The sequence below is a fragment of the Plecotus auritus genome (assembly GCF_963455305.1).
Source record: "Plecotus auritus genome assembly, chromosome: 12".
NCBI classification, from domain to species: Eukaryota; Metazoa; Chordata; class Mammalia; order Chiroptera; family Vespertilionidae; genus Plecotus; species Plecotus auritus.
Window position 1 is genome coordinate 6,023,088 of NC_137778.1, and position 27,368 is coordinate 6,050,455.

General features: G+C 43.5%; 1 protein-coding gene across 1 annotated transcript; it reads left to right on the forward strand.

The window, feature by feature from the left end:
• Positions 1 to 20,625: 20,625 nt before the first annotated feature.
• Positions 20,626 to 27,038, forward strand: LOC308237401 (T-cell surface glycoprotein CD1b-2-like; the record flags this gene model as incomplete). Its single annotated transcript, XM_080648061.1, has 6 exons — positions 20,626 to 20,686; positions 20,976 to 21,242; positions 24,207 to 24,485; positions 24,693 to 24,971; positions 25,913 to 26,006; positions 27,017 to 27,038. 6 exons carry the CDS (start codon positions 20,626 to 20,628, stop codon positions 27,036 to 27,038), a joined length of 1,002 nt encoding a protein of 333 aa, XP_080504187.1.
• Between the last annotated feature and the right edge of the window lie 330 nt (positions 27,039 to 27,368).

Genomic DNA, 27,368 nt, shown 5'->3' on the forward strand with positions numbered 1-27,368 from the left:
GAGGCCTATCTCAAGAAACAAGAGAAATACCAAGTAAACTAATCCAAAATAAAGGACAGTGAGCTAAACTGTTTTTGCTTTATCTAAATTTTAAAATGAATATGAAGAGCAGCAAAACCAAACCAAAATAAAATATTTAGTAGATACAACTGCATAGAGTGGCATTTATATCTATACAAGTTAATGAGGGAAAATTATCTTTTTGTAAAAATAATGGCTACACAAGGTAACTTTCAAAAGCAAAACCTTTACAGGTAAAATTCAGCATTTGACTTGCCAATTAGTTTTTACTGTGTATAATTTTTCTTTTTCTTTCTTTTCTTTTTTTTTATTGTTTAAAGTATTACACATAGTAGTACATATATCTCCTTTTTTTTCCCCCATTGACCTTCCCCCAGCCTCCCCTACCTCCTGTTGCATGCCCTCATCCCCCCCCCCCAGTGTCTTGTGTCCATTGGTGTGCTTATATGCATGCATACAAGTCCTTTGGTTGATCTCTTTCCCCCCCTCCCCAGCACTCCCCAGCCTTCCCGCTGTAATTTGACAGTCTGTTCGGTGCTTTACTGACTCTGTATCTATCTTTGTGTTCATCAGGTTATAATGTTCTTTATTTTCCATAAATGAGTGAGATCATGTGGATTTTTCTTTCACTGCCTGGCTTATTTCACTTAACATAATGCTCTCCAGGTCCATCCATGCTGCTGCAAATGGTAAGAATTCCTTCTTTTTTATAGCCGTGTAGTATTCCATTGTGTAGATGTACCATAGTTTTCTGATCCACTCATCTGCTGATGGGCATTTAGGCTGTTTCCAAATCTTAGCTATGGTGAATTGTGCTGCTATGAACGTAGGGGTGCATATATCCTTGCTGATTGGTGTTTCTAGTTTCTTGGGATATATTCCTAGAAGTGGGATTACTGGGTCAAATGGGAGTTCCATTTTTAGTTTTTTGAGGAAACTCTGTGTATAATTTTTATATAAAAAAGAATTGATCTGTCTGAATATCCTATATAATAAAAGGCTAATATGCAAATTGACTGAACAGTGGAACGATCAGTCGCTATGATGTGCACTGACCACCAGGGGGCAGATGCTCAGCGCAGGAGCTGCCCCTGGTAGTCAGTGTGCTCCCACAGGGGGAGCACCACTCAGCCAGAAGCCCTGAGCCGGGCTTACGGCTGGTGAGTGCCGTGGCGGTGGTGAGAGCCTCTCCGACCTCTGTGGCAGTGCTAAGCTGCCAGTCAGACGTCCCCAAGGGCTCCTGGACTGTGAGAGGATGCAGGCCGTGCTGAGGGCACCCACCCCCCGCGAGTGCACGAATTCCATGCACCGGGCCTTTAGTACTTCTAATAAAATATATATCAATTTGGATAAATAGAAATTATGTAACTGTGATTTTAGAATAATGAAATTAAATTGATTTATGGAGTTTACTTGGTATACTTTCTTATACATATTTTAACTTGAAGATTACAGTAGAGGAATTAACAAAAACTGGAGGAATTAAGATTTTAGATTATAAATGTGATATAGAGATTTTATATGCGGCTGACTGTAACTATGGGGAAAAATACAGGGTAAATATCCCAGAGTCAAGCTTCACACATCATAGTGTACTTGCAAGTTGCAATATTCAGTTTGCCTTATCTTCTTAAAGTGGTGGGTTCAGGTAACGGTCCCAACAGATGCACAGCTGTGGCTTCAGGTGAACAGCTGCACACCAGGCACTGGATTTTTAATTCAGAATAGAGTGAAGGTGAGCAACATAGAATTTCACAGAAATTTCTCTCCAAACTCCAATAAAAATATATAACGTTGATGCTTGTGAATGTCTATATTTGACTAGGTATCACCGGGAGTTCAACCGTTACTGAACAGACTGGCCTATCGAAGATTTCCTATGAAAAAATAATTGATTTTGTATATATTATATTTTTTATTTGTTTGTTCATAAGAACCGGTTTGTATCAGTCACCTTTTCTGTCCTGCCTCACATCTTCTCAGCCTACTTTCCCCATAGGCATTGCAAAGCAACAGAACCTAACTTTAGCTTCACTGCATGTCTATTGTGTGTTTCTTTGTTTTTAATGTTAATTAATTAATTTATTTTAAATTGAATTTATTGGGGGTGACATTGGTTCACAAAACCATATAGGTTTCAAGTGTACCACTCAATAAAATATCTGCACACTGCATGGTGCACCCAGAGCTCCAAGCAAAGTCTCTTTCTGTCCCCACTACCCCCCACTTTGCCCATCCCCACCTACCCCTCTCCCCCTTTCCCTCTTGCTGTCACCACACTGTTGTCTGTGTCTATGTGTTATGTATATATGTTTTTTGCATTGTTGTACTAAGGCTTTTACATGATGTGGTTGGGACATCTGTGAGACGCTGATTATGATTTGTGGATGCTCAAAACTTCAAATATGGTGGAATTAAGACCCATGGATAATCCTTGACTTTAGGGGTGTGGATCATTGAACGTTTTTGTGCATGTATTTTGATAACATAAGTATTCATTTCTCATAAGAATATATATAGAAATAGATTGCTGGATCACAGGAGGTACATATTTTTTGCATGTAATGATACTACAAACAGGTTTTCACAGGGGTCATAGTAATCTACTTTTTATCTTCTCCACAAACCCACTCATAGTTGATATTATTAATCCTTTTAGTATTTGACATTCTTTTTTTTAAATATATTTTATTCATCGATCAGCTGCCTCCTGCAAACCCCCTACAGAGGATGTGCCCGCAACTAAGGTACATGCCCTTGACCGGAATCGAACCTGGGACCCTTCAGTCCGCAGGCCGACGCTCTATCCACTGAGCCAAACCGGTTAGGGCAGTATTCGACATTCTTGTATGGGTGTAATTGTTGCTTTAGTTTGTATTTTCCTGTTCATTAACGGTACTTAACATATGCCTAGTAACCATTTAGAATAGATTCACTCATTTATGAAGTAGCAGTTTAAGTTTTTAGCTATTTGTGTGTGTGGTGAGGCAAGGGTGTCAGTCTTTTTCTTATTGACTTGAAGTTCTTTATAATTTCTGTATCCTAGTCCTTTGTTGAACATATCCATTGTGAATATGTTCTACCAGTCTCTGGTTTACGTTTTATTCTCTTAAACTTGTGATGGAAAGAATTTTTTAATGGGATACAGTTGATTAATATTTTTATGACTATTATTTATTTCTGCAAATTCTTTACTCCTTCTTCAAGATCATGAAATGTTCTCTTTAATCTGTGGTGGTCAAACTTGAGTGGGCATCAGCAGTATCTGGAAGGTTTTTTTGAAACAGATTTCTGGAACATCCCTCCAGAGTTCTAGTCCTTTATGTCAAGAGAGAGGTTCAAGAATTTGCATTTGTTACAATGTTTAGATTATGCTCATTCTGGTGGTCTGGGGACCCACACGTTGAAAACCACTTTGTCTTTTTAAAATTGGTTTCAGAGAGGAAGGGAGAGGGAGAGAGAGAGATAGAAACATCAATGATGAGAGAATTATCGATCGACTGCCTCCTGCATGTCCTCGACTGGGGATCGAGCCTGCAACTGGGGCATGTGCCCTGACCAGGAATGGCACTGTGACCTCCTGGTTCGTAGGTCAATGCTCAGCCGGGCTTTTTTTGCATCTTGAGGTAGGCCTATATTGCCATGAATTACCCTTTTAGGCTGCTTTTGTTGTGTCCCTCATATTTTGAGGTGCTTATTTTCATTTGTTTGTAGATATCATTTTATTTCTTTCTTTATCACATTATTAATCTATTCTTTTCTATTGTCATGTTATTTAGCCTTCATGTGCTTTTTGTTTTTTCCTTAAAATTGATTTCTAGTTTCATAATATAGTAGTCAGAGAAGATGCTTGATATTATTTTAATTTTTAAAAATTTATTAAGACTTGCTGTGCCCAACCAGTGTTGCTCAGTGGTTGAGCATCGACCTATGAGCCAGGAGGTTCTGGTTTGATTCCTGGTCTGGCCACATGCCCAGGTTGTGGGCTTGATCCCCAGTAGGGGGTGTTCAGGAGACAGCTGATCAATGATTCTCATCAGTGATGTATCTAACTCTCTCTCCCTCTTCCTTCTTCTCTCTGAAATAAATAAATTTTTTTTTTTAAATCTTAAAATTTGTTAAGACTTGTTTGTTTCCTAACATTAGTCAAACTTAAAGAAAGTTCTATGTGGCCATGGACAGTGTTGCTCAGTGATTAGAACATCAGCCCACACACTGAAGGGTCACAGGTTCAATTTCCGGTCAAGGGCACATGCCTAGGTTGCAGGTTTGATCCCTGGCCCCGATCAAGGCATGTGTAGGAAACCACCAATCGATGTCTCTCTCACATCAATGTTTCTCTCTGTCTCTTTCTCTCTCCCCTCCCTTCCACTGTCTCTAAAAATCAATAGAAAAACTATTCTCAGGTAAGGATTAACAAACAAACAAAGAAGTTTTATGTACACTTGAAAAAAATTTATATTCTGCTGCTTTGGGGTAAAATGCTCTAAAATATGAATTAAATTTATCTTGTCTATTGCATCTTATAAGGTCTCTGTTTTCTTTTTGATTTTTGTCTGGAAGATTTATCTGCTGATGTCAATGGGTTGTTAAATTTTCCTGTTATGACTGCATTATTGTTGATCTCTTTGTTTATGTCCATCAAGATGTGCTTTATATATTTATGTGATCCTCTGTTGTGTTCATAAATGTTTGCAAAGATTATATCCTCTTGTTAGATTTATCCCTTTATCATGAGGTAATGCTCTTTTGTGTTTCTTAATATAGTCTTTGTTTTAAAGTTTGTTTTGTCTTATATAAGTACTAGAGGCCCAGTGCACGAAACTCATGCATGGGTGGGGTACCTAGGCTGGGCAGGTGATCAGGGCCCATTGGGGCCCTCTGACTGCTGGCTGGGGCCTTTCCTCCTGCGACTCCTCCCTCCCCCCCCCCCCCCCCCCCGCCAGCCTCATCTTCCTGCTGGCTGCCGGGTGTTGGCTGGGGCCTGCCGGACGAGGGAGGGACTGCGGGAGGTTGGCTGGCCGCAGGAGGTTGTCTGTGGAGTGCACTGACCACCAGCAGGCAGCTCCTGTGTTGAGTGTCTGTTCCCTGGTGGTCAGTGTGTGTCATAGTGACTGGTTGTTCCAGCTTTTATATATATACTAGAGGCCCGGTGCATGAAATTTGTGCATGGGGGTGTGTGTCCCTCAGCCCAGCCTGCACCCTCTCCAATCTGGGACCCCTCGAGGGATGTCCGACTGCCCGTTTAGGAGGGGATCAGGCCTAAACGGGCAGTCGGACATCCCTCTCACAATCCAGGACTGCTGGCTCCCAACTGCTTGCCTGCCTGCCTTCCTGATTGCCCCTAACTGCTTCTTCCTGCCAGCCTGATCACCCCCTAAACACTCCCCTGCCAGCCTGATTGATGCCTAACTGTTCCCCTGCCAGCCTGATTGCCCCTAACTGCCCTCCCCTGCAGGCCTGGTCACCCCTAACTGCCCTCCCTTGCAGGCCTGGTCCCTCCCAACTGCTCTCCCCTGCTGGCCTGATCACCCACAACTGCCCTCCTTTGCAGGCCTGGTCCCTCCCAACTGCCCTCCCCTGCTGGCCATCTTGTGGCGGCCATCTTGTGTCCACATGGGGGCAGTCATCTTGTTGCCGGGAGCCATAAAAGCAGAATTTGGTCTTACTTCCTGGTCAGCCCTACTTCCTGATTGAGCAAGGACAAAGAGCAAGGACAAAGAAAGCGCGCGCCAAGGGCCAGAAGAACCCCCCACATCAGAATAACCAATCAGCTAGGACAGATACCCAGTCCCCAACCAATCATCCCATGGCAACTCCTTATCCTACCCCTCCCCTCCTGAGTGCTTATATACCGCAACACTCGAATAAAAAAACGAGGCTTGATCAGAACCTTGTCTTGCCTCCGTTCTTCGCGTTCCTTGTTTGTTTCATTCTCTTAGGTGGTTCCTGCGTGCCCTCGTTGCTGCCCCGCAGGCCGGGGCATCTTGTGTGTTGGAGTGATGGTCAATTTGCATATTACTCTTTTGTTAGATAGGATAGAGGCCTGATGCACAGGTGGGGTCCAGCTGGTTTGCCCTGAAGGGTGTCCCAGATCAGGGTGGGGGTTCCCTTGGAGCATGGGGCGGACTGGGCGAGGGGACTGTGGTGATTTGCAGGCTGGCCACGCCCCCCAGCGACCCAAGTGGAGGCCCTGGTATCTGGGATTTATTTATCTTCTATAATTAAAACTTTGTAGCCTTGAGCAGAGGCCAGGGCAGGCCAGGCTGGGCGGGAACCTTGGCTTCCTCCATTGCCGGGGCAACCCAAGCCTCCTGCTCTCTCCAGCTCCGTGGCTGCTGCCATTTTTTTGGGATTTATTTATCTTCTATAATTTAAACTTTGTAGCCTTGAGCGGAGGCCAGAGCTGGCCAGGGTGGGAAGCTTGGCTTCCTCCATTGCCTGGGAAACCCAATCCTCCTGCTAGCTCTGTGGCTGCAGCCATCTTGGTTGGGTTAATTTGCATACTCACTCCTGATTGGCTGGTGGGCATGGCTTGTGGGTATAGCGGAGGTATGGTCAATTTGCATGTTTCTCTTTTATTAGTGTAGATAGATAGATTTCTACTCCTGTTTTTTTTCTGTTTCTATTTGCATGAAATATCTTTTTCCACATTTTTACTTTCAGTCTATGTTTATCTTTTATTTTGAGGTGTGTTTCTTGTAAACATCATATATATGGGTCTTGTCTTTTTATCCGTTCAACTTCTTTATGTCTTTTTTTTTTCTCAATATATTTTATTGATATTTTACAGAGAGGAAGTGAGAGGGATAGAGAGCTAGAAACATCGATGAGAGAGAAACATCGATCAGCTGCCTCCTGCACACCCCCCACTGGGGATGTGCCCGCAACCAAGGTACATGCCCCTGACCGGAATCGAACCCGGGACCCTTCAGTCCACAGGCAGACGCTCTATCCACTGAGCCAAACCGGTTTTGGCTTCTTTATGTCTTTTGATTGAAGCATTTAATACATTTACCTTAAAATTATTATTGATGGGCACATAGTTATTGGCATTTTATTATTAATATATATGTTTTTTTTTCTTTTTATCTGAAAGAAACCCTTTAACATTTCTTGTAAAACTGATTTGGTGTTGATACCTTTTAGCTTTTTCTTTTCTGGAAAGCTTCTTATCTCTTATCAAATTTAAATTATAGCCTTGCTAGGTAGAGTAGTCTTTGTAGTAGGTCCTTGCTTTTCATCAGTTTTTATATTTTGTGCCAGTCCACTCTGGCTTGCAATGTTTCTGTGAGAAATCATCTGGTAGTCTTATGGGAGTACCCTTGTAAATAACTAACTGTCTTTCCCTTTCAGCTTTTAAGATTATTTTTGTTATTAATCTTTGGAATTTTAATTTTGATGAGGCCCTCTTTACATTCATCTTGTTTGAGACTCTCTCCATTTCCAGGACTTGTCTTTTTTCTTTACCAGGTTAGAAACATTTTGTCATAATTGTTAAAAGTAAGTTCTGAATTCCTTGCTCTTTCTTCAACTTCCTGTTTTTCTATGATTCAGATCTTGTCCCAGAGATGTCTTTGAAATATCCTCAAATTTTAAAACATTTTGGGGTGCTCTGATTGGTTATTTTCTGCTACCATGCTTTTCAAATTACTGATTTAATTGTCTGCTTTATTTCATCTCCTGTTGATTTTTTTTAGTGTAATTTTTATTCCAGTTATTGTATTCTTTCTTTCTGACTGGTTCTTTTTTATGATTTCTATGTCCTTTTTTTTTATGCTGTTGAAATTCACACTAAGTTCCAACAGCATCCTACAAACATTGTTTTGAAGTCTGTTTCTAGTAGATATCTTGCCTCCATTTTATTTAGATATTTTTATGGAGATTTCTCCCATTGTTTCATTTAAGGCATATTTCTTTGTCTCCTTATTTTGTATGCCTTTCTGAGTTTGTTTCCGTGTATTAGGCAGATCTCCCAGTGTTGGTAGGGTGGCCTCTTGTTGTAGGTTTTCTGTGGGGCCCACTGGCACAGTGTCCCTAATTACCTGAGCTGTGTATTTCAGAATTGTCCCTTCTGTGTGCTTTTGTGTTTAAGTGGATCCTTGGTTGTTGTTTCACATTCCTGGGTGCGGTTGACCCTCAGGCTGGCTGGCTGTGAGGTTTGACTGCAAGCACAGTGTATGAGGTGCTGTGCAGTGGCTGGTTGCATAAAGTGGAATTTGCCTTTGCAGGGTCTGGTTTCTGCTGGGTTTTTTTTGGGGGGAGTAATGCTACTTGTGCAGCTATTTGGGTCATGCTTTGTTATGGACTGAAGCCAACCCTTAGTTATGTTGATGAACTTCATTGAGATGAACTTCAATCAGGTCAATGTCAGACACCACCTGTGACCTCTCTTGGCTGCCTGTTTTGCTGTGCAAAGGTATGCACTAGTTTCCTCCACTGGATCTGTGTGCATATAGAAGGGGTTACGATGTGAATCAAGTGTGGATGCCATCAGTACTGGGCCTATGACATGTCAACATTAAAACCAAGTCCCCCCAAAACCACTGCCACCTGTTGGCTTCTGTTAGGCATATAAGAGAATTTCAAAGATGTGTTAATCTAGCCCTGTGCCTTTAAGAACAAATATCTGGTCTTCTTGAAAAACTTTTATCAAACCTCAGGGGGAAGGTAGGGGAGGGTGGGGGTAAAAGGGAGAGATCAATCATAGGACTTGTATGCATGCATATAAGCCTAACCAATGGACACAGACAACAGGGAGGTGAGGGCATGAGTGGGAGGCTGGAGGGGTAGTGGGGGAATAAGGACATATATGTAACACCTTAATAAAGAAATTAAAACAAACAAACAAACAAAAAACAAACTTTTATTACCCTAGCTGGTTTGGCTCGATAGATAGAGCATCGGCCTGTGGACTGAAAGGTTTGGGGTTCGATTCTGGTCAAGAGCACATACTAGGGTTTCGAACTCAATCCCCAGTAGGGGGCATACAAGAGGCAGCCAATCAATGATTCCCTCTCATCATTGATGTTTCTATCTCTCTCTCCCTCTCCCTTCCTCTCTGAAATCAATAAAAATATATATATTTAACAAAAAACAAAAAAAACCCACAAAAAATACTTCTTATCTGGGCCATCTTTTAAAATGCAAGTTTCTGGGAGGTAATCCTTAATGAAAAAAAAAATCTTAGCCATTTGAGCAGATCAATTAACTCATTTCAGCTGTTTACTTACTTTGGGCCTTAAGTTTACTTACTTTGGGCCTTTTATTACAGAAAAGCTAGAAAAATAAACTTGGTATGGTTTAGTGAATATCTTATACTTTTTTAGAAATATGTCTCTTAAAAGTGTGAGTGTGGCTCAGTTGGTGGGGCTCAGTGGTTGAATGTCACCCTATGAACCAGGAAGTCATGGTTTGATTCCCCATCTGGGCACATGCCTGGGTTGCAGGCTCAATCCCCAGTGGGGAGTGTGCAGGAGTCAGCCTATCAATGAAATAAATTTAATAAAAAATATGTTAATATAGATATACAAAAATAATGAACAGAGCTTGTATAAGGAGAAGACAAACCTTTTACTGAAGAAGTTGTATGTCTAGAGCATGATTACTCACTATAACCTGCCCAATTAGGAGCTTATGATCAGATCACCCAGTGAGATTAGTTGTCATAAAATCCTTTTTTAATCCATAGTTCTCCCTCTTGGTTACAAATCACTTTAAAGTATGCGTTGATGACCAACCTTTAGTCTGAGAGTGTATCTTATAATGCTGGGGAGGCTTATTCTTAGGAAGTCTCAGTATCAATGGTGTCTTGTTGGCCTTCGGAAATGGGCCAATGGGATGCAAGTTGAAGCCAAAATTTCCCAAAACAAGAAGAACAGGTAAATGGAAGGCACCCAGGTCTTATGGCCTTTGTTGTGAAAAAATACTCCATCATTTTACAATGTGGGCAGCTGCCCTAAAGTGGTAATCTGTTCACTCTAGTAAGTGGTCCATCTTGGAATTTACACTTGCTCTCAGGATGAGATTCTTTCCAATCTTGTAGATATGAGAGGTCAGAGGACATAGGACAGAGGCAGGTTCTGCCATTAAAAACCAGAAAGGGAAGCCCTAGATGATTTGGCTCAGTAGACAGAGCATCCCAGGTTTGATTCAATTCCCGTCAAGGGCACATGCCCAGGTTGCGGGCTTGTTCCCAGTAGGGGGCATGCAGGAGGCAGCCAATCAATAATTCTCATCATTGGTGTTTCTATCTCTCCTTCTCGCTTCCTCTCTGAATCAATAAAAAAATATTAAAAAAGAAAGAAAGAAAGAAAACCAGACAGGAGAGAGATGTGCTTGAAGAAGTGCTGATGGGGAAATGAAAGGCCCAGTAAAAGGCATGTGGCTGTGGGAGGTAATGGGGTTTTCCAAAGAGGGAAGTGGGCAGAGGGCAAGGCTTTTGTTGGCAGAGAGGAAGATAATAGAGTGTGAGACTGGGAAGGGCGTGGCGGGGTGGGGGAGGAGGGTGGGGACCCCATCAAATTTCTGAGGAGAGTTCTCTCTGTGGGGGTGGGGGTGGGAACGTCTGGCCCGAGGGCATTATTTGGTCTGATCCTGCCAAGGCATTAGGGGTGGATTAATTACGTTTGACCAAGATAGCAGGATGATTTTTAAGTTGGTAATTTTGTATGGACCACAAATGATGTTCTAAATATCCAAATGGCCCTTGACAGAAAAAAGGTTCCCCACCCCTGATGTAGGAGAACAAAAACCACCCACTGAGGTGAACTTGGAACAGTGTCAGATAAGAGCTCAAACAAAATGACCATGAGCATGCCGGTGGTCTGAGCACGAATGGGGCGAGACGCAGGAGCATGGGAGAAGCCAGTGACAGAGGAAAAGGCCTCGGTTCCCTCAGGACAGCCAGGACCCCTAGCCAGGCTGGCTTTTAATTATAGAATGTCCCACTCAACTCAGATGATTGTTTTGGGATTAGGTGTGTCTAGGGGGCTTATATAGCCATTTTCTTCTCTCCCCATTACATTTTACATAAATTTCAGATTCTTGGATCTGTGTTTATAAGTGTTCGCTTCGGCAACACATACACTGAAAAAAAGTATTCATACTACAAACAGCCTGCCGGTTTTCCTGGCCACAGAGCCCATTCTCTTACTGCACAGGAGCTCCATTTCTTGAATATGACTTTTCCTAGTTCACGCTGCCTTTGACCAGTGTAACAGCACATGACTCACTTGTCTTCTTTCAACCAGCTCCCTCCACTTTTGTACATATCAGCCATCCAAACCCTTAATCATTAAGCCCTTAATATCAGGTTTTGGTCAGTTCCCAATTTTATCTTAAGAAAAACACCTCAGGTTTGTTGACCAAGCAAACAGAGTTTTGGTCAAACTAAAGGTAAAATCTTTTGTTTTGTTATTTTGTTTTGTTTTGTTCATCCTCACCCGAGAATATTTTTTCCATTGATTTTTAGAGAGAGTAGAAGAGAGAGGGAAAGACAGAGAGAAACATTGATGTGAGAGAAACACATCGATTGGTTGCCTCCTGCATGAGCCCTGACCAGGGCCCGGGCCAGGGAGGAGCCTGCAACCGAAGTACGTGCTCTGGAACAGAATAGAACCCGGGACACTTTGATCCGCAGGCTGACACTATCCACTGAGCCAAACTGGCTAGGGCTAAAGGTAAAACTTTGACTTCAGTTGTGTTTCAGCCCCAAGCCCATGAAAGCGGAACAACCCTATTGACCACAACCTCATGAAACTATACAGAACAATGTCATGATCTGATACAATGACCAACTACACTCTACCCTAACCCCAACCAATGACCCAACTCCACTAGTCATCATGACTAATAAATTTTCCTTATTTAACCTATTCCCTAGGCGCCATCAGAGAGTCAGGTCTTAGAGCAGTGGTTCTCAACCTTTCTAATGCCGCGACCCTTTAATACAGTTCCTCATGTTGTGGTGATCCACAACCATAAAATTATTTTTGTTGCTACTTCATAACTGTAATTTTGCTGCTGTTAATGAATTGTAATGTAAATATCTGTATTTTCCTAAGGTCTTAGGCTCTACAGCAGCGGTTCTCAACCTGTGGGTCGCATTAGAAAGGTTGAGAACCACTGTCTTAGAGCATTAGATCACCTATATTTCTGGGCTTGGCACCATTTCTTCAAATAAACCTTTACTTCCTTTGCTTCAAACTCCTGTTCTCATTCTATTGGGCTTTGATGCACACAGACAAACCCCTTTAGTCTGGTAATATTCTCTTTACTTTCCTTGTTGTTGGGGATTTGTGTGTAAAATTGATATACTCAGGAGTTTTGATTATTTTTCATAAAAGCAATTGAAATGTCTCAAGTGTGAGCTTGCTGTAATAAGGTTTTACCTTTTATGTAGCAATTCTGAAGCAGAGTGCTAAGTAAATATGGAGAGAATGTGGATTGCAATGTACAGCTAAGAGATTGTGGCAGTAATCCAGATCCCGCACAATAAGAGCAGAACTATGTTGACGTAAGGGACATCCAAACTTGTAGAGAATTTTTATAAAAGTTTATTTGAGTCAAACTGATGACACATGATGAGTAACAAGATCTCAAATGCTCTCAAGAATGACAGTTTTGCCTAGCCGGTTTGGCTCAGTGTATAGAGTGTCGGCCTGTGGACTGAAGGGTCCCAGGTTAGATTCTGGTCAAGAAAACATTCTTGGGTTGTGGGCTCGATCCCCAGTGTGGGGCGTGCAGGAGGCAGCCTATCAATGATTCTCTCTTTTCACTGATGTTTTTCTATCTCTCTCTCCCTCTCCCTTCCTATCTGAAATCAATAATAATAATAATAAAAAAAAATATATATATATAAAATGACAGTTTTGCAGTTTCTCTTATGCTTTTAAAATAAAGGAAGGGAAGTAAGAAAGATTACATGAAGGTGGGAGAAAGCAAAGTGGGGATCCGATAGCAAGATTATGTGCTCTCTTGAGGGTGGTTTTGGTTTATTTCTAAGGTGTGTCAATCTAGAAGCACAGAAAGAATGGTGGACAGGGCTTGCTTAGGGCAAAAAGTTATATGCTTGGGGTATGACTACCTACCATGACCTTCCCGGTTAAAATATTTTTTATCAGATCCATCCTGTGAAGTTACTTTCTATGGAACATCATTCTTTGTTCACAACTAAATGTCAATGAAGATAGGAAGAGATAAATTTTACAAATTATGGAGATAAGTGATATGGTGACATGATGAGTATGGGGAGTGAAGGAGAAGTAAGTTTCCAAAGAATACAGGTTTCTAGGTTTCTTTTTAGATAATTGTGTGGGCAATGCCATACATGGGATAGAGCTATTACCTATTCTTCTAGTTCCCCTGGGGGAAATTTCCCCTAAATACTTTATAAAATACTCACTCATCCCCCATCCTCACCCAGCCCATGAAAATAGAGGGAAGTATCTCATTGGTGGATACAGGAGAGAACATGGATACATATTTTGTTTGAACATCTTCTTTCCCCTCTTTATTTCTTGAGCTAAGTTCTCAGAAGTGTCAGTACTGGTCTCCTCCTCCATGCCCTACTTCTCACAAGAGCAGGCCTTCAGTTCAGGAGTATTTGGAGTTTTCCAGCATTTCCCGAACTAAGTGAGTGTATCCGTCTGCTCAGGCTGCCCTAACAAAATACCACAAAGACTGGGTGGCTTAAGGCAGACATCCATTTTCTCATAGTTGTTGAGACCAGAAGTCCAAGGCAATTTGGTTTTTGGTGAAGGCTCTTTTCTTGGTTTGCAGACAGCTGCCTTCTTGATATGTACTCACATGACCTTTCCTTAGTGCATGAGGATAATATATATGTGTGTGTGTGTGTGTGTGTGTGTGTGTGTGTGTGTGTGTGTATGTACACACACACACACACACACACACACACTGAGTGGCCAGATTATTATGACCACCTGACGTTTGTAGGCAAATTAGCCGTACACTGCATCGTATGGGATATGGAAGCCGAAGGCCTGTTCGAACACCTTTGCTGTCTGCAGTTACCAAGATAAAACGTCTCCAATTCGCACAGGAACACAAGGATTGGACAGTTGAGCATTGGAAAAAAGTCATGTGGTCCGATGAATCACGTTTCCAGTTGCATCATGCAGATGGCAGAGTGAGAATTTTGCGGAAACAGCATGAAAGCATGCACCCCACATGCATGAGTACAGCCTTCAAGCTGGTGGGGGCAGTGTTATGGTTTGGGGCATGTTTTCCTGGCATGATTTGGGCCCTTTAATTCATGTGGAACAACGTCTGAATAGCACAACATACCTAAGTATCATTGCTGATCAAGTTCACCCTATCATGTTGATGGCATGTCCCAATGGAGATGGCTTCTTCCAACAAGACAATACGCCATGCCACGGTGCTCATATTGTGCAGGAGTGGTTTCAAGAACATGAGGGAGACTTTACCTTGCTTAGGTGGCCCCCACAATCACCAGATCTCAATCCAACTGAGCATTTGTGGGACAAAGTTAAAAGAGCCATCAGGCAGCTGGTTCCATAACCATCAAATCTCACAGAACTGGACAGTGCTATTCATCAGGCATGGTGTCAGATTCCTCGCATCACCTTTCCACATCTCGTGGAGTCAATGCCAAGAAGAATCGCTGCAGTATTGAAGGCAAAAGGTGGCCCAACGGAGTACTGATGGGGTGGTCATAATAATCTGGCCACTCAGTGTGTGTGTGTGTGTGTGTGTGTGTGTGTGTGTGTGTGTGTGTGTATGGAGAGAGAGAGAGAGAGAGAGAGAGAGAGAGAAGGAGAGTGAGAGAAAGGGAGAGGAGAGACAAAGAAAAAGAGAGAGAGAGGGGGAGAGAGAGAGAGAAGGAGAAAGAAAACTCAGTCTCTGATGATTCTTCTTATAAGACTCCACTCTTAGGACCTCATTTAACCTTAATTACTCTGAGGCCCATCTCCAACAACACTGGAAGTTAGGCCATCAACATATTAATTTTGGGAAAACACAATCATTTTTTTGAGAATGAGTAAGGCCACTTCATTTGGAGCTCAATACCAGCAAGATTCTTGCATTACACACTTAATGGAAATTCTCTGGAAGATTTATCTAGAAGCTTTATACAAAGTTAACAGTTTAATCTATATATTTTATGTTTATATTCTTATTTGATTATGAGTTTAGGAGAACACTAGCCTTTATAATATTAACCAGTATATATAGGTTGAATTGCAATTATAAATAAACTTGAGCATCTTAGAGGTTTAAACACAAAAAAGTTTATTCCTCTTGTAGGCAAACTCCATGTAAATCAGGCAGCCCTTCTCCGTCCTGTAGCTCTGCCATCTGGAACAGGTGACTTCCAAGCTGGCATTGTAGGGCAAGTTTATCAGTATTTTACATGGTTAGGCCTGGAGGTGGCTTATATCTTCAGCACATGACATTCCATTGCCCAGAACTTAGTCACAGAGCCATAGCCCAGTTATAAGGGAGCAAGATGGCTGTAATTTCCCATAGGTGGATAGAAAAAAATATGGTAAATATATAAAATTGTATCAGCTATAGCTTCCTAAACCATTGACCAGGAGATTCAGGCAAAGATGAGATCTGGTGCTTATGAGTAATTTGGGTGGGGCTTACCCTGTACATAGCTCTTAGAGAGTTTGTAGGTCATAGAAGTTGCCTAATATCTGTGTCCAAATATCTGTGTAACTTCCAGCCTCATTATTAATGTTGACAAGTATAAAAGATAAACAATGCTACAAATGCAGTTTTAAATTACTGCTTCCTGCATTCAATAATTGCTTAAAGTTTTTTTAAAGAGGTACTATAATAATGAACACATGGCCTGTATATTAAAAAGATCATGTGTTCATGTGGTCAATGGTTCTCACATTAGCCAGTGAGAACCACTGACAAATCACTAACTATTTCTTAAATAGACTGCTTAAATACACGGAAATATTAACAAATGTTCCTCTTTTTTTGTCAACATATTTTTATCAGGTAACAAAATTTAACTTCCACATGAATTTTTAATGTGCCTCCATGTATCCTCTTGAAAAGCTGCATTTTCTGACTAAGAATAGGGGGCATAATGGAGGCTGCAGGCAGAATTGAGTTGAGGAAACGAATTGTCATCTGCAGGGCCCAGAAAAGCCAAGTAGTTTATGTTTTATTATTATCATCATTTTTAAAATTTTAGAGTTGAGATGCAAGTCCCAAGGAGGTAAAGTGACCTTTCTATATTTTCATGAACTTTTTTGCATTTTATTTGAGGATACTGTTCTAGTGGGTGCTCATCTGCACACAGATTTTCATTTCTATGTTTAATCCAATGACTCATAAATCTTTACCTCCAGTTCAGACCTCTTTTCTTAGTTCCAAACCAGCATATCTGATGGTCTCCTCAACACCTTCATTAGAATTCTTAATGGCATCCCAATATCTCATAGCCAGTCTGATCTCATGCTCTATTTTTCCAAGCCCAGCTCTTTATGATTTCAGCGAATGGTATTACACTCCATCTAGTCCTATTATCCTGATACTTGAGGGTCAGTCAAGTAACTGTTCTCTTTCACCTCCATTCCCCATAATCAATCAGTCTCCTAATAGTGTTCACTTCATCTCTGGAATATATATTTAAAGATAATAATTAATAATAATCATTTTCACTTCTCTCATCTCCACTGCTCCCACTTTTCCCCCCAGCTACTATTGGTTCACCTGATTTCTTGCAATAGGATGCTAATCACTTTCTGCATAGCATCATATTGTCCATCCTTTAAAAATATTTTTTTTATCTTTTAAAAAGTTTACTTTTAAGCATGTGCACTATTATTTAATCTTTCCCTGCTCCCAATAACTTCCTGCTCTGGGGATTGAAAAAAGCCTCTCTTCCTCCCCTTTGTATCTTTCCTCCTTTGCCCTCTAGGATTCAGCCATATGGAATTTATAATTACTTCAGAGGTCTATTCCTCGCCCCCCCCCCCCCCCCCCAGGATTCCTTGTGTTTGATACTCTTTACTCTTTCTATTTAGCACATCCTTCAGGTTTTAGCTCCAAACTTTTTTTTGGGGGGGGGAGGGGTAAGTTTTCCTGAAGTGACCTTTCAATGTCACACACAACTTTGTCTATGGCAGTTGAGCAGGGAAAATACACAGGATAAAGTCTAGTGATAAGAATAGCAGCTGGGCTGGGCTGGTGAGCTCAGTGGTTGAGTGTTGACCTATGAACCAGGAGGTCACAGTTCGATTCCCAGTCAGGACACATGCCGGGGTTGCATGCTTGATCCCCAGTAGGGGTGTGGAGGAGGCAGCTGATCAATGATTCTCTCTCATCATTGATGTTTCTATCTCTCTCCCCTTATCCTTTCCTCTCTCTGATATCGATTAAAAAAAAATTAAAAAAAAAAAGGAAGAAGAACGGCAGCAAAAACCCAGACAGGAGAAAATAACCTTAGGCCAGAGCTAGAGAGGAACTGAGAGATCAAGTAGGAGGCCCAAGACTGAGGCACGTAGCAGATTTTCTTGGTTCCAGTCAGCCGTTGGTGGGAGGTTGTCTATTGGTGAAAGAAGGAAGTCAGAATAGAGACACTGAAGGATAGGTTTGCTGTGAACAAAGTAAAAGAAGAAACATCTGCAAATGACATGCTGCTTTTGCAACTTGCAAAGTTAGCTGTTTTCTCCTGCAGTGACAACCCTGATGGTGAGACATCTGTCAGGGGCCCAGGTGGTGACATTCTCAAAGATGGATCTGGATTCCAAGGATACCGGAGTGCTTCCCCTCGAGCATTCCTGCCTGCAGGCCAGTTTACTCTTCTGAAGAATGGTGGGAGAGCATGGGGGCCCCGTGTCAGGAAAATACACTTTTAAACTAGTCATAACGTCTTTCTCTCCCTCTGTTAACTGGTTTATTGTCCACTTTCTCTCCTCCCTACTTTACTAGTTGTTTTGTGTTTGTTTTTTTTTTTTTACGGAAACCATCTGACCTTCTACCACCCACAGTGGTCCAGTCACATATCTGGTCCCATCTCATTCTGACCTCATTATTTATCAGCCAATCCTAAGCACAAAATCACAGTTCACATTGACAGGATGAGTCACAAACTCATGGCTGGGAGAGTGAAAATGCCACAGTAATGTCCCCGCACACATGGTCCAAAGATAACTTCATCAACAAGGAGTTGATAGACCTGGGGCTGTTACTTTATGTCTACTTCATTGGATTAACTCAGGAGAGTCAAGATCTCTAGTCAATCGCTGTTTGAATGTAACTTCATTCTACTCAATTAAGGGATTCTTCAAAAGGTTCTATTCCTGGGAAACATTCTCACATTTTTCCTAGGTCTTTTCACATTATTCTTATCCCACCATAACATTCTTTATGCATTGACTGCTTGGGGGCTATTCCAGATGTTGACTCCTCAGGATTTCTTCTGGTGTGTGTGTGTGTGTGTGTGTGTGTGTGTGTGTCTACAGCAGCGGTTCTCAACCTGTGGGTTGTGACCCACAGGTTGAGAACCGCTAGCAGGGTCGCCTAAGACCATCGGAAAACACAGATATTTACATTACGATTCATAACAGTAGCAAAATTACAGTTATGAAGTAGCAAGGAAAATAATTTTATGGTTGGGGGTTACCACAACATGAGGAACTGTATTAAAGGGTCACGGCATTAAAAAGGTTGAGAACGACTGAATTCTAGAGGGACACAATTGTCTCACTGTGTGCTTGACTTCCTTTAGATCTGATGTCTTCCTCCATTCAATTTCTTCAGAGGGCCATAGCCCACCAACCATGATGACCCATTTCATGTACCCTGGGAATGTATCCAAAGGAATAAAAAAAAAAAAAATTGAAACTATGTATGCACCTCTATGTTCATTGCAGCATTATTCACAATAACCAAGATTTGAAAGCAGTACAAGTGCCCGTCAGTAGATGAGTGGATAAAAAAAGCTGTGGTACATTTACACAATGCAGTACTACTCGGCCATAAAAAAGAAGGAAAATCTTACCTTTTGCATCAGCATGGATGGATCTGGAAAGTATTATGCTAAGTGAAATAAGCCAGTCAGAGTAAGACAAATACCATATGATTTCACTTACATGTGGAATCTAATGAGCAACAATCAAAAGTTAGAAACAAACTCATAGGTAAAAAGAATAGACTGAAAGCTGCCAGAGGGGACGAGGTTTGGCAGGGCTGAGTGAAAAAGGTGAAGGGATTACAGAAAAAACAAACTAATAGACAAAAAAGAAGTTTTTTTAAAAAAATATATTTTATTGATTTTTTTTACAGAGAGGAAGGGAGAGGGATAGAGAGTTAGAAACATCGATGAGAGAGAAACATTGATCAGCTGCCTCCTGCACACCCCCCACTGGGGATGGGCCCGCAACCAAGGTACATGCCCTTGACCCAGAATCGAACCTGGGACCCTTCAGTCTGCAGGCCGACGCTCTATCCACTGAGCCAAACCGGTTAGGGCAAGAAGTTGTTTTTGACTTAGCCTGAAGCTGCATGTAGCATAACTTCCAAAGTTCTGCTTGTCTCAGAATAATTCGTTACTCAAACTTTCACAGGTCAGAAGTTACAGTAAAGAAGGTCATATGCCAGTAACCAATGTAATTTTTCTTTTCAAAAATCGCTATGGTATAAGATAATTTTGCTTGTATGATAAGCTACAGTATTTATCTTATTTGATTTTGGAAGTTGGGTCTGCAGTACTATAGTCCAGACAAATGTTTTATTTTATTTTTTATTATTGCTGTTTTTAATTCTCACCTGAGGATATGTTTTCTTATTGACTTTAGAGAGAAAGGAAGACAGAGAAACATTCATGTGGGAGAGAAACATCACTCAGTTGCCTGCCATATGTGCCCCGACAGGGAATCAAACCTGCTACTTAGGTATGCCCCCTGACCAGGAGTCAAACCTGCAACGTTTTGGTGTATGGGAAGATGCTCCAATCAACTGAGCCACCCGGCCAGGGCCGGGCAAATGTTTTAAATGCTTTGTCTTTTGTAAATTACTGTCACACTCACACACACACACACACACACACACACACACACACACACACGAATATGGCTTTAGGTAGATCAGAAAAGGGGATCAGATTAAAAAAAAAAAAAAAGGAGCCATTGAGAATGTTGGGATAGAGCGCCAGAGAAGAGAGGGCTGTGAGGAGGAAGGCAGAGTTGGGTGGATAAATCCAAAGAATATTCCTAGGTTAAAGCAGACAATTGTTTAACATTACCTTCTGATGTAACCGATGTTACAAGAAAGGGTGGAAGAGGTAAAACAACTTTTCAAAATCATATGGAGGCTTTTTCAAGGCCGCATGAGAAAGCTGAGGCGAGGAACAACCGCTGGGGGCCCAGGAGACAAGAAGACAAGCTGGAGGTCAGGGCTGGGGTGGAAATGAGAGCAGAGTGGGAGGGCCGGGCGGGGGGAGGCACAGGTCTTCTCTGGCGTGCAGCGTGGACCAGGCAGAGATTTGTCCGTTGGAAGAGAGGAAGACACTACAGAGTGCTGAGGAAAGGTTTGCTGAGCTCAGAGATCCGACGCCAGCTTTGAGGGTCAGAAGTTCTGCCTCCAAGGGAAATGCTGCCTTTGCCACTTTTGCTGCTCGTGGTTTTTGTCCCCGGTGGTGACAGCGAGCCGGGTGAGAGTAGCTCTGGCCTCTCCCAGCGCGGGGGTGGGGTCTGGGTAAGAGCTGTGCAAAGTGTAAGTGCTGGGCCCTCTGTCCCCAGCCTCTCCCTCCATCCGGGGCTGGGGATGGAGCCCGAGGCCCTGGCACAGGCAAATGTCTCAGGCGTTTGTTGTTCAGATTCTGGGTTCTTTTTCTCTGGACCTTTCTGATTTTCATTTCACCTTCTCCTCCCATTTCCTCCTGTTTCTCTCTCTCTCTCTCTTTTTTTTTTTCACTTTTCTTATCCTCCCACTACCCACAGCTTTCCAGGGGCCGACCACTTTCCACCTCAACCAGATATCGTCCTTTGCCAACAGCACCTGGGCACAAAACCAGGGCTCCGGCTGGCTGGGCGATGTGCAGATTCACGGCTGGAACAGTGAGTCGGGCACGGCCATTTTCCTGAAGCCTTGGTCCAAGGGCAACTTGAGTGACGAGGAGGTGACTGAGCTGGTGGAGCTATTCCGAGTCTATTTGATCGGATTCATCCGGGTGGTACAGGATCACGTCAGTGAATTCCAGCTGACATGTGAGTGCCGTGCTCTGTAGAGATTATCAGTGATTTCTCTCTCTCTGGCTGAGGCACCTCACCCCCGGGTCTTTCTCTCCTTCTTCTCAGTTTATCCAACGTCTCTACACTTGCCTTCCACTAGATTCCATACGTCCACAAACGATTGCAGCTTCTTCCTGTTCCCTGTACCCTTGTCTGATAAAGATCCCCCTTTGGAACCATCACCTGGTTTAACTTTTTTTCTCTTGAACCCCACTGGAGAAGCTCTCACTGTTCTCCTCTGTGCCTGAGAAAACTAAAGTGCGAGCTCCTTCTTTCTTCACCCCATCTCCTCGAGCATCTCCTTCCTGCCGGATCCCTCCTCTCAGTGTAATGCTCCCATTCCTTCTGGAATGTTGTATCCTGACTTCATCACCCTGTTCCTCACAGTTCCCCTCCCACTGCTCCCCTCCCTCCCGTATGTCATTACCACAGCCCTTCTCTGCTGTTTGGGACCTGTGTACTTCTCCCCTATGCTCTTCCTTCTGAAAAGTCTATGAATACAGTCAGACTCCACTTAGCAATGGGGGTAGGATCTGAGAAATGTGCTAGGTTCTTAACAATGCATAGGTTCTGACAATTTCATTCTTGTGCGAACATCACAGACTGCACTTACACAAACCTAGATGGGAGAGTCCACCACATACCTAGGCTATATGGTATATGCTGTTATTTCTAGGCCACAGTTCTGTACAACACATTACTGTACCAAAAACATGAGATTAAACCAAGCACTAGAGAAAATGATGCAATCAAGAGATGCGGTAAACATGAGACCTCTGAGGCTATTGCTGGTATAACATGGCAAACTGTGTTACAGCAGACTTCTTTTTCTTATAAAGAGAAAAAGCACACTCTAAAATAACAATCAATAGTATAATAATAAAGCATAATATGCTAATTAGACTGGACGACCTTCTGGATGAAGCCATGGTGGCGGGGGCTGAGGCAGAGGCATGCTGCAGCAGCGGGGACCAAGCCCCTTGCACGAATTTTTTGCACCAGGCCTCTAGTAGTATAATAAATACAGAAACCAGTAACATTTATTATCGTTATCAAGTATTATGTACTGTACATACTGTGTTGCTATACTTTTTTTTTTTTAATATATATTTTATTGATTTTTTTACAGAGAGGAAGGGAGAGGGATAGAGAGATGGAAACATCGATGAGAGAGAAACAATCGATCGGCTGCCTCCTGCACACTCCCTACTGGGGATGTGCCCGCAGCCAAGGTACATGCCCTTGACCAGAATCGAACCCGGGACCCTTGAGTCTGCAGACCGATGCTCTATCCACTGAGCCAAACTGGTTAGGGCTGTGTTGCTATACTTTTACACAAACGGCAACACAGTTTGCGTAAAAGACATGAGCAATGCATTGTGCTAGGATGGTATGATGGCTCTGATGTCACTAGGCAATAAGAAAATTTCAACTCCATTATAATCTTACTAGAGGCCCGGTGCACAAAATATGTGCATGGGGGGGGGTGTCCCTCAGCCCAGCCTGCACCCTCTCCAATCTGGGACCCCTCAAGGGATGTCCGACTGGGCCTAAACGGGCAGTCGGACATCCCTTTCACAATCCAGGACTGCTGGCTCCCAACTGCTTGCCTGCCTGCCTTCCTGATTGCCCCTAACTGCTTCTTCCTGCCAGTCTGACCACCTCCTAACCCCTTCCCTGCCAGCCTGATTGATGCCTAACTGCTCCCCTGCCAGCCTGTTTTCCCTTAACTGCCCTCCCCTGCAGGCTGGGTCCCTCCCAACTGCCTTTCCCTGCAGGCCTGGTTGCCCCCAACTTCCCTCCTCTGCCGGCTTGGTCACTCCCCTGCAGGCTTGATCACTCCCAACTGCCCTCCCTTGCAGGCCTGGTCCCTCCCAACTGCCCTCCCCTGATGGCCTGATCACCCACAACTGCCCTCCCTTGCAGGCCTGGTCGCTCGCAACTGCCCTCCCCTGCTGGCCATCTTGTGGTGGCCATCTTGTGTCCACATGGGGGCAGGATCTTTGACCACATGGGGGCAGCCATCTTGTGTGTTGGAGTGATGGTCAATCTGCATATTACTCTTTTATTAGATAGGATAGAGGCCTGGTGCATGGGTGGGGGCCAGCTGGTTTGCCCTGAAGGGTGTCCTGGATCAGGGTGGGGTTTCCCTTGGGGTGTGGGGTGGCCTGGGCGAGGGGCCTGTGGTGGTTTGCAGGCTGGCCACCCCCCCTGGTGACCCAAGCGGAGGCCCTGGTATCTGGGGTTTATTTATCTTCTACAATTGAAACTTTATAGCCTGGAGCAGAGCCAAGCCTTCTGCTTGCTCCATGGTGGCAGCCATTTCTATTGGGATTTATGTATCTTCTATAATTGAAACTTTGTAGCCTTAAGTGAGGCCTGGGCCAGCCAGGGTGTGTGGAAAGCTTGGCTTCCTCCATCGCCTTGGGCAACCCTAGCCTCCTGCTCTCTCCAGCTCCATGGCTGCCGCCATTTCTGTTTGGATTTATGTATCTTCTATCATTGAAACTTTGTAGCCTTGAGTGGAGACCTAGGCCGGCAAGGGCAGGAGGAAAGCTTGGCTTCCTCCATTGCTGGGGAAACCCAAGCCTCCCTCCTGCTCTCTGTGGCCATAGCCATCTTGGATGGGTTTATTTGCATATTCGCTCCTGATTGGCTTATGGGCATGGCTTGTGGGTGTAGCGGAGTGATGGTTAATTTGCATATTGCTCTTTTATTAGATAGGATTAGATAGGATGGGGCTACTCTCATATATGTGGTTTGTTGTTGGCTGGAAAGTAGTTATGTTGTGTATGACTGTCCTGAATTGGTTGTTGGCTCATCATCTTACACCTCAGACCTTTCTCCCCACCCCAGTAAAATACTCTCTAGGCCCTTTCTCCATCCCTTTCCTCCTTGTTTGCTTGTAAATGGATTTTTCTCTGTTTCTCTCCTATCCAGATCCCTTTGAGATCCAGGGCATAGCAGGCTGCGAGCTGCGTGAGGGGGAGACCACAGTCAGCTTCCTGCGGGGAGCCTTAGAGGGAGTGGATTTCATGAGCATCAGGAATGGGACGTGCGTGCCTGCTGCGGAGGGTGGCATCCGCGCCCAGTGGTTCTGCACACTCTCCTCTCAGTACCAAGGCATCTCTGACATCATCCAGAAGCTCCTCTACCACACCTGCCCCCGGTTTCTCTGGAGCGTCCTCGAAGCAGGGAAGGTGGAGCTGCAAAGGCAAGGTTAGTCCTCTCTCTCCAAGTTCCCTGCTGCACTCCCCACCACCACCCTACATTCCAGTAGGAGGTAGAAGAGAGGGGCTTACTCAGTAAATTATTTGGTTTCCTGAGGAGCGGAAGGGGTTGCTGTCCAAACCTGTGGGTTTCGGAGTCCCTATGTTCTAGATGAGAGTCATAATTTGACACTGTCCCTGCTCCTTCCTGCCCCAGTGAAGCCCGAGGCCTCGCTGTCCAGTGGCCCCGCTCCTGGTCCTGGCCGTCTGCTGCTGGTGTGCCACGTCTCAGGATTCTACCCCAAGCCTGTGTGGGTGCGGTGGATGCGGGGGCAGCAGGAGCTGCCGGGCACTCAGCAAGGGGACGTCCTGCCCAATGCTGACGGGACGTGGTATCTCCGAGTGACCCTGGACGTGGCGGCTGGGGAGGCAGCTGGCCTGACCTGCCGAGTGAGGCACAGCAGCCTCGGAGGCCAGGACATCGTCCTCTACTGGGGTGAGCACTAGGGCCCCGCTGGGAGGGGATGGTCCTCAAACACAATCTCTAGCAAAGTGGTGAGATTTAATGAGTGAGAGAGAGAGAAAGGCAGGGGGCGGGGGGAGAGGGAGGAAAACAGAGAGAGAGAGAGAGATGGCCTATGGCAGTGGTTTTCAACTGGTGTGCCACAGCAATTTGTAAAACATGCAACACCTGACTATATAGTCAGGGGCTTTGGCCTCTTATCCCTTAGGTTGTCAAATAAAACATGACCACAGTTACCCTGGCTGGCATGGTTCAGAGGTCAGAGAGTCTGCCCATGCACTGAAGGGTCACAGGTTTGAGTCCTGGTCAAGGGCATATACCTGGGTTGCAGGTTTGTCCCAGGCCTCCCTCTCCCTCCTGCCCCCCAGTTGGGGCAGGTGCAGGAGGCAACAGATCCATGTGTCTCTCTCACATCAATGTTTCTCTTTCTCCTCCTCCCTCCCTCCCTTCCACTCTCTTTAAAAATCAATGGAAAAAATATCCTCAGGTGAGGATTAATAATAAAAAAAAAATGACAATAGCCAACACAACAATAGGTGTCTAGTGTGAATGAATTAAAATTATACCTATTGTTTTGGGGGGTCAGATTGGCAAAAATATATATTTTTGGGGTGCTGCATAATTTTAGTAATTAGTTTATGTGTGCCATGAGATGAAAAAGATAGAAAATTGCTGACCCAAGGTGTAAAATAGGTAGAAATTATGGACCTATATAGTATTGGGTACAGTGGGGCAAGAAGAAGAGGTAGAAGATAGATTATAGATACGTTTTCAGAAAATATGAGAGAGGGAGTTGTTCATGCCCACACTTCAGAAGCAGGGGAATGACAGTGACCCTCAGGCAGCGAAGGGAGGGCCAGCGAATCGGAGGATGGGCTTTGAAGTGACATCTTTGTGTTTTCTCCCATTGCCAGGAAATTCTACCTCCCTCACTGTGATATTATTGGCAGTGATATTGCCCACCTTGATTCTTTTGATATTTCTTGCTTTATGGTTTTGGAGACGCTGGTAAGTTTTAAAAAATCTTTCTTTTCTGTCACCCTCCCACTCTTTCATACCAATTTTATCTATTTGTATTACACTAGAGGCCCGGTGCATGAAATTTGCGCACTCGGGGGTTAGGAGGGTCCCTCAGCCCGGCCGGCGCTCTCTCACAGTCCAGGAGCCTGTGGGGGATGTCTGACTGATGGGGAACGGGCCTAAGCCATTAGTCGGACATCCTTAGTGCTGCCACGGAGGCGGAGAGACTCCCACCACCACTGGTGCACTTGCCGGCTGTGAGCCCGGCTTCTGGCTGAGCAGCACTCCCCCTGTGGGAGTGCACTGACCACCAGGGGCAGCTCCTGCATTGAGCATCTGCCCCCTAATGGTCAGTGCATGTCATACTGACCGGTCGTTCTGCCGTTTGGTCAATTTGCATATTAGCCTTTTATTATATAGGATTAGCCTCAATCTTTCCACAAGACTTTTTGCACTTTCTCCCAAATTCCCATCTTTTTAATGTAAATCTATTCTTTAATTGTGGTAAAATATACATGACACAAAACTTATTATCTTAGTTATTTTTAAATACATAGTTTAGTAATAGTAATTACACTCCCATTTTTGTGCCACCAATCTCTAGAACTCTTTTTCATCTAGAAAAACTAAAACTCTACACCTTTTGAACAACATCTTGGTATCTCCTGGCCATCTAGGCCCAGACTCCCAACATTCTACTTTTTGTCTACATAAATTTGACTACTTTAGACACCTCATATAAGTGGAGTCATGAATATTTTTCATTTAGCATAATGTACTCATGATTCTTCCAGGTTGTAGCATGATGTCAGAATTTCTTTCCTTTTTGGGGAAGGCTGAATAATATTCCACTGCATTTATGTAACATGTTTGTTTATCCATTCAGTGGACACTTGGGTTGATTCTACCTCTTGGCTGTTGCATTTTCATAATGCTGCTATGAAATAGGTGTGCAAATATCTCATAGATAGAGCTAAAATTGCTTGTGTTCTTAACAGGTCATATCAGAATATCCCGTGAGATGTTATCATGTCTCCTTGTACCCATTTGGAATAAGGACCCAGAAGACAAGAAGCTCAAGTTGTCAGCCCAGGAGTCAATCTCATCATCTTTAATCAAAGAATTATCATATTTGATCAACTCAGGGTTCCCATGGGTGTGAGATATATCATCATTTAGACACTGACAGAAAAATCATTAAGAACTCTGAATTTATTATATGATAGTATCAATAGTAGGCTCCATCCAGGTTTAATAAATGTGAGATGTGAGAAAGGATGTATCTTGGAATAAATAAAATAAAGTACAGATGGTCCTCGACTTACATTCTTTTTTACTTTCTAGTGGTGT